General features: G+C 35.5%; 1 protein-coding gene across 1 annotated transcript; it reads right to left on the minus strand.

The window, feature by feature from the left end:
• Positions 1-5675: 5675 nt before the first annotated feature.
• LOC110869216 (protein EXORDIUM-like 3) lies at positions 5676-7521 on the minus strand. The gene is made up of 2 exons (XM_022118502.2): positions 7243-7521; positions 5676-6636 (listed from the first exon to the last, which is right to left on the minus strand). The coding sequence occupies exons 1-2, from the start codon at positions 7482-7484 to the stop codon at positions 5841-5843; spliced, it is 1038 nt and encodes a 345-aa protein (XP_021974194.1). The 5' UTR covers positions 7485-7521; the 3' UTR covers positions 5676-5840.
• Between the last annotated feature and the right edge of the window lie 523 nt (positions 7522-8044).

Consider the following 8044-nt stretch of genomic DNA (forward strand, 5'->3'; position numbering starts at 1 on the left):
TATATATTTATATATATATATAATTGCTACTCAATCAACCGATGACCGACCACCACACTTAGGATTCGGGCCTCATCTCCGATTTGTCCATATGTTTGAGCAGGGGCGGATCCAAGGTGTTTTTTGGGTTCCCACAAACCCTCTCGGTTTGGAAAAATATAGTGGAAACTTGTATGATTTAGAAAAAAATAGTGACAAAAGGAATCCTCAGAAAAAAAAAATTCCTTAATCTGCCACTGTGTTTGGGTGGTACTAAGGTTTAAGCCTGTAAACGAACCAAACGTTCATGAACTGTTCGTGAACTTGTTCGGCGGGAAGTTCGTTTATGTTCATTTATTTAATAAACGAACGAAAACGAACAAAAAATTTTGTTCGTTTAATTAAATAATTAAATGAACGAACATGAACACACCTTATGTTTGTTCGTTTATGTTCATTCATTTATGTTCGTGAATGTTCGTTTATGTTCGTTTATATTTTAGTAAATACATAAATAGTTATGTTTATATAAATATTAGGTTTTCTAACTACTTATATAAATATAACTAACTAGTACTTAAGTTTTCTAATAATAAAAAAAGAAATTTTGAAATTTTCTTAGATCGTAACTGATCACTTGCTTAATATTTATATAAAAAAACTACTTAAATTTAGTATCATGAACCCTAATTTAGATGTGTTTTCGGATGAACTATAATATATTAGACTTGACTGTTTGTGCTCACTAATGTTTAATCGTGTTTGTTTATATTTATTCATTTACGTCATTTGTGTTCGTTTATGTTTGTTTAATCATGTCAATTTATGTTTGTTTATGTTTATTCAAATATATTCAGTTAATTTTTTTCTGTTTATGTTCGTGAACTGTTCGTTTAGGTTTTAAACGAACGAACATAAACGAACACGAAAATGCCAGTTTTCTTAATGAACGAACACGAACAAAAAAATGTGTTCGATTATATGTTTGAGTTCATGTTCGTGTTCGGTCAAAGTTAAATGAACAAACACGAACATATCAGTTCATTTACAGGCGGTTGTTTCTCAATCACCATAAAGTCTTATAATTTTCCAAATAATTCATGGAGTAGGTCACATGTTATGATGGCCCACTTTAACATCAATGTGTGCCAAGAAGATTGTGTTTTATAGCACCCTGATCTTTTTTTATCAAAGGTTTTGTGATCTTAAAAGTTTTAACAACTGTGTAGTCAACTTTTCAGGTGGCTAGCTTATCTTGATTACATGCACCATTGCTCTTATATAAGGCCCCTACCAGACCTGCATAGGTGGTGCTAACCCACCCCTACATATCTTACCACACCAACATATTTTTGTTTTGGGTGGGATTGAATCATGTGATGATGAAAGTGGTCCATGAGTTGGGGAAGTGGTGAACTACCTAAACACATGTAGAAGGATTACATGTAAATAGGTCAGAAATAAATAAAAGGGTCCTGAAAAGGGAGTACTATGAGTTGCCTATTTTATGGTTTTGGTTAAATTGGCAAGACCTATTGGACCAACACCTTTTTTCCTTGGCTTAATGAGGCCTGGATTGGGTAGGTGAGTTCCTGTTGTTTTAAATGGAACTAGATCTAATCAGTGGCTTATAAGATACACTGTGGTCCAATTAACTTGTGAGTTTAAGTCTTTTTCTTTATAAAATCAAGATGGTTTGTTAATATCTTAACAGTAGTAGTAGTAATCAATCAACCCTTAAGTGGGTGGTCATCTTTTATGTATTTTGATGCAGTCTATGATTTGTGACCGGCAGGAATTCTTGTTTTGAAGCTGTGTGTTCAATCATGCTCCCACAAAATTGAAATTCCTGACTTCTATAGTGTATGTCGTTCAAGTGTTATGTATTAGGGTCAAGTGATTGAGTACTGGTATCCGATTCCCATTGTTTTGTGTAATACACGAAAAACTCCAATTCATTACACTTGTTCAAAAAATGATCCTGAAAATATAAGTTTTGGATCGGCCACCAGTCAATACTGTATGAATTATGGGGGGATGTTAAAAATGTTAAATATTACATATTAATTCATACTATAAACATAATGTTGTTATTGGGCTGTATATTGTTATTGGGCTTTGCAGGTTGTTACATATTGTTGGACCATCTGTTGATTGGGCTAACTAACTAACTAACTGTTGCAACCGTGTGGACTCAAGGGTTTATATGTAACATCAGGGGCTTCTTTTGTGATGGTTGTAAAAGTCTGAGGGTCTTGATGTAACATTCATATGATCCAGCTATATATATGATGAGAGAGAATGAAGCTGTACACACTTCTAGATATTTGTTAGGGTTTCGTTCATCTTCTCCGTATTCAATCTTGTTCATCTGGTGTTCATCTGGTGTTCATCTGGACTGTGCATCTGGTGTTCATCCGGAAGTTGAAGAGTTTCATCATCCAGTGTTGTAGATCTCTGTTTAGAGATCATGGTTGTATCAGAGATCTTGTTGATCTCAGTTTCTGTCTTTTATTTTGTTTGTATTTTCATTTGTATTCAGCAGATTTTACTAATCTGTTGAATCTGTACTTTGTTTCATATAGATCTCATATATTTGAGATCTAGGGTTTTGGTTGGGTGTTTTTTTTGTTTGGGAAAATAATAAGATTTTGGTCACAGTTTTGTCACTATATCTGGTGTGTTAGTTTGTTCTTGATTAGATCTATACCATTTTACAATTTTCATCCATGAGGTTTGGCCAGTTTTGCGACTTTCGTCCAAATGTTTGTTTTTCTGCATCTAGATCCAAAGGTTTGAAATCTTGCCATTCCATCCGGCTCGTTAACTCCATCCATTTTTCTCCGTTTAGGCAGAGGTATTTCCGTCTTCTTTGCTAACTAAAAGGGCAATTTTGTATAATGTATATACTCTTTTCATGTATTCCAATTAATATTCTTGAAGAAATGGTGCTTTTTCACCTGTGTATAATGTATATACTGTTTTCGTGTCCTTATTAGAATTCGGAACAACAATTAGAAAGGAAAAAAAAAGGTGAACCTATAAGGACATCAAAGTGGCGCTAATTACCCACCTCGTTTTCAATCTTCATAGCTTCCAACAAACCTTGTTACATTACATACTCATCGTCTTCTCTCCCCATTAATTCACCATCATTTTAGCGTAGGAGTTGTCGTCCTCAACAATTGCTACTCAATCAACCGATGACAGATCACCACCCTTAAGGTTCGGGCCTCATCTCCGATTTGTCCATATGTTTGAGCAGGGTGGATCCAAGGTGTTTTGGGGGTTCCCAGAAACCCCCTCGGTTTGGAAAAAAAAATAGTGGAAACTTGTATGATTTAGAAAAAAAATTAGTGAGAATCTACCCAAAAGAATCCCTGAAAAAAAAATTCTAGATCCGTCAGTGTGTTTTAGTTATACTAAGGTTCTTTCTCAATCACCATAAAGTCTTATAATTTTCCAAATAATTCATGGAGTAGGTCAGATGTTATGATGGCCCACTTTAACATCAATGTGTGCCAAGAAGATTGTGTTTTATAACACCCTGATCTTTTTTTTATCAAAGGTTTTGTGGTCTTAAAAGTTTTAACAACTGTCTAGTCAACTTTTCAGGTGGCTAGCTTATCTTGATTACATGCACCATTGCTCTTATATAAGGCCCCTACCAGACCTGCATAGGTGGTGCTAACCCACCCCTACATATCTTACCACACCAACATATTTTTGTTTTGGGTGGGATTGAATCATGTGATGATGAAAGTGGTCCATGAGTTGGGGAAGTGGTGAGCTACCTAAACACATGTAGGAGGATTACATGTAAATAGATCAGAAATAAATAAAAGGGTCCTGAAAAGGGAGTACTATGAGTTGCCTATTTTATGGTTTTGGTTAAATTGGCAAGACCTATTGGACCAACACCTTTTTTCCTTGGCTTAATGAGGCCTGGATTGGGTAGGTGAGTTCCTGTTGTTTTAAATGGAACTAGATCTAATCAGTGGCTTATAAGATACAATGTGGTCCAATTGACTTGTGAGTTTAAGTCTTTTTCTTTATAAAATCAAGATGGTTTGTTAACATCTTAAGACTTAAGAGTAGTAGTAGTAGTAATCAATCAACCCTCAAGTGGGTTGTCATCTTTTATGTATTTTGATGCAGTCTATGATTGGTGACCCACAGAAATTCTTTTTATGAAGCTGTGTGTTCAATCATGCTCCCAATAAATTGAAATTCCTGACTTCTATAGTGTATGTTGTTCAAGTGTTAAGTTTTTTTTTTTTTTTTTTTTTGAAAGGTAAATATTATTCACACCACACCACCGAAAGACCGGAGCGGGCCCAAAAGAAGCCGAACAATTACATCAAATTGAAAGAACACCAATTGGCCCAACTAATGGCTTTATTTTTAGATCTATTTCTATACCAAAGGAATCCAAGGCTTCTAATGTCTAAAAAAATGTCATGAGCCGTCTTAAGAACATTATTAAATCTCTTGTTATTACGGGCCCTCCATATTAATAGACAATGTATAATAGGAAACAGTATTTGTGATAGTATTATGTAATATTCTCTCCAAAATAGGAGATTGATTGTAATCTTTATATATTGATGTGAATTTTCACATATGCACCACGCCCCAACTATAAGAACTATAAGAATCCCATGTTCAAGTGTTAAGTATTAGGGTCAAGTGATTGAGTACTGGTATCCAATTCCCATTGTTTTGTGTAATACACGAAAAACTCCAATTCATTACACATGTTCAAAAATGATCCTGAATATATAAGTTTTGGATCGGCCACCAGGCATTACATGTCCAATTATATTTGTTTGTCAATGATGAATGACTATTAAGCTTATTATGGATTATGTGTTACTAGCATGATTAAGTACTTCTTATTTCACTACAAAATAGGATATTATGTAATTGCTTATCTGATTAATAAACTTAAATTGTGTCATTCTAGCTTTGTCTGACTGGTAGAGGCTTTTGCCTCTCGTGAGAAAATCAGAGGTCAAATTCTGACATAAGATAAATTATAATTAACTTTGTATAGTTTAGAGGGTTGTATTAAAAAAATTGATTTTAATATATTTTCATTAGTTCTCATGATTTTTCCACTATTTAGATTGCTCATAATAAGCCTCCTCTTAACCTTAAAAGAACATATATGTTATTACCGATTGGATTTCCACATCCACTCATATCTAGTAATAAAAAAGTTATATTACTTTTCAATATCAACATTTAAAGATAGTTACAACATAATGGGCAGATATAAAAAAACCAAAATCTAACAACTAGAATCATAAATGGAAAATCATTAGGCTTGATGGTGTGGAGTTGTGACCCATACCACCTCAACCTATAAAACCCATAGCACCCTCTAATACCGCCCTGCCTTAATTAAAGGGAGACGTCATGAGGTGCATGTGGGTCCTCCACCATTGTTTTGTAGTGAATAATAAAGTTTCTCGCTTTGTAACGATAATATGGCGTAATAAAGCCTCTAAGAACTATATCCCACATCATATAACCTTAACGTAAAAAAAAAAAAAATTAATTAATTGTCCGACAACAGGTAAAGGATGATTAATATTAAAAATTTAAAACCTCATTCATATACAGTTGCATTTTTGGCTCTTTTTTATTGGATATATTTCTTTATTGTAACAACAAATAATAGACACATAACAAAACAGAAATGTCACAATGTGCGATATAGTTTTTTGATAAATGTTTGTCCCCTCATTCACTTTCATAGTTTCATTAGTCATAACAACTAAATAAATAACTAAAATAAAAAACCAAAGTGCGAAAAGTCTAAACTGCCCCCACTACACTACGCTTCATCTTCCCATTCAATCAAGTGCATTAGGGCCAGTACAGTAATTTACCACATTATTCCACACCCACTGCACCAAGAACCGCCGTCGGATCCCATGCATATTATACGTGGCACCATCTCCATCCTTCAACATCTGACCCGTGTAGGACCCACCACCACCGGTCCCATATATCCCCTCACACAAATCAGCAATCTCAACCGGAAACGTAGGGTCTTGACCAGCATACCAAGCGTTGACTAACGGATTTGTTGCCAACTCAGCAATCTCATGAGCAATTACACTAATCATTCCGTCAATTCCAACGTCACCGTTGGGTGATTTTAACGGTTTTAACCCGGGGATATAACTCGGTACCGCGAACGGGTACGCGCATACGCCTGGACACGATTTAGCTGAGTTACCTACCCATGCGTAGGGTAACGTGTACCCTACAATTGATGGGTAGGTAAAGTAGTGGAACCCACATACGTTCTGGCAGAAATCCTGAACGTACACGTCATCAGAGGTGACTAAAAGATATAATCCACTATTCGGGTGGACTGGTAACGGTTCAGTTTTGGCGGTTATAGCGGATTTTATAACGGATTGTACGGATAGACGGGTTAGGGTTTTCCCGTGGGATAATAACCGGTCGTTTTTCTCTTTTCCTAAAATAACTGTCTTTGACACGTTGGAATCGGTTTGGTCGGTGTAGAGCTGGACCGTTTTCCACCAACCGGAAACCGACGGTGAGCGGTTTCCGGGGGCGGATATGGAGTTGATGAACTCCCGGATAATTCGTTTTTGCGTGTTCGGCCATGTTCCATACCTGTTAGGGCATATTGTAAAATGTTATGGTTAGAGTGTGGTTTATGTAAATATGACAATGGACTTTGGAATACAATTACAATTACAATCAATCTTTAAAAACCAGATTAACTCTGTAATTTCATAAAATACAAATTCATCTCAAAAAACGATCCAATCTAAATTAGGATTTATATAATTCATTATGGTTTATCTAAAAAAACAACTATTTCCTTTTAAAATATTATGCATTGTAATAGCATTTTTATTACTTATAAATAATATTACTTTGGACGAAGTGGATAACAGTTTCAACACCAATACAACATTGGAATGGAAGACACTAGTTTAATTACCAGTAGTATAAAAGGTCAATATAGCCTTAATATCATATTTTATCAAAATTAAAAAATCGAATTTTAAGATAATGCAAACTGGTTCAACGGTTTGAACCGGTAGAACCAGATTTACCGCCAGTAAATAATACACACCGTATTCAAGTTTTACCGGCGTAAATCGTGTGGGCCCCGTGTCCGGTATCCGGTTTAATCAGTATAACTAACCGGTTCATACCAGTATTTAAAACATGGATCAAAATTCTCAAAAACATTATATGTTGTGACTATACCATATAATGTGTACGGTGATGTTGGAGGTGAGAACCGGTCCCATGTGGTATTTCATTTTAACAAACTCTGATGAGCCCTCGTACTTCTTATTGGCTCCGAATTCGTGCTCTGTGACGTTGTTTTTCTGGTTGGGCCACGGCCGCCATGCGGTTGAAAGGCGGAGGAAGAGGAAGAGGAGGATGAGAATGATGGTTGGTTTCGCCGGTGACAGGAGGCGGGTGTTGCCGGAGAAGTGGCGCATGCTAGAGTAGTTGGTAAAATGGGAACATGTGACAAATGGAGGGAAGAGTGTGAGATACTAGAGGTGTGAAGGTGAGTGTATATATATACAGAGGATATTATATATGAAGCTTTCTCCATGTTGGATATTTTTATTATTCTTCGTTTGGTTAATAATTGCTTGAGAATATATGTAATTGTTCTAAGATGGTAGATATGCTTGTTAAGGTTTACTCGAGACTCATAGCTCGCTCGGATTAGCTCAAAAAAAGTTCGCTCGAGATGGCTCGGTTTGAAACTGAGGTGAGTTGGCTTGGCTCGGTTAAAAAGTTGGCTTAGCTCGTAATGAACCGCATTAGCTTGGTTAGGCTTGCTTGGTAGCTCGGCTTGGCTTAGCTCGGATTATTTTATTTACAATATCTTTATTTTTATATACGTTATAATATATTACAAAAAAAAAAACTTATTGTTATTTATATGTATTTAGGGGTGTAATTTGATACCTATGGCATAACCTAATATTGTATTTTGTTGAAATTTAAAACTTATTTTGTGTTGTTGAACTTGATTTTGCCTTGGATT

This window comes from Helianthus annuus, chromosome 7 (assembly GCF_002127325.2).
Source record: "Helianthus annuus cultivar XRQ/B chromosome 7, HanXRQr2.0-SUNRISE, whole genome shotgun sequence".
Lineage (NCBI taxonomy): Eukaryota > Viridiplantae > Streptophyta > Magnoliopsida > Asterales > Asteraceae > Helianthus > Helianthus annuus.

Coding starts and splice junctions, on each gene's coding strand:
- LOC110869216 (XM_022118502.2), bottom strand. CDS start 7,484: ATGCGCCACTTCTCCGGCAACACCCGCCTCCTGTCACCGGCGAAACCA. Junction 6,637..7,242: donor ATCACCGTACACATTATATG/GTATAGTCACAA, acceptor ATGCCCTAACAG/GTATGGAACATGGCCGAACA.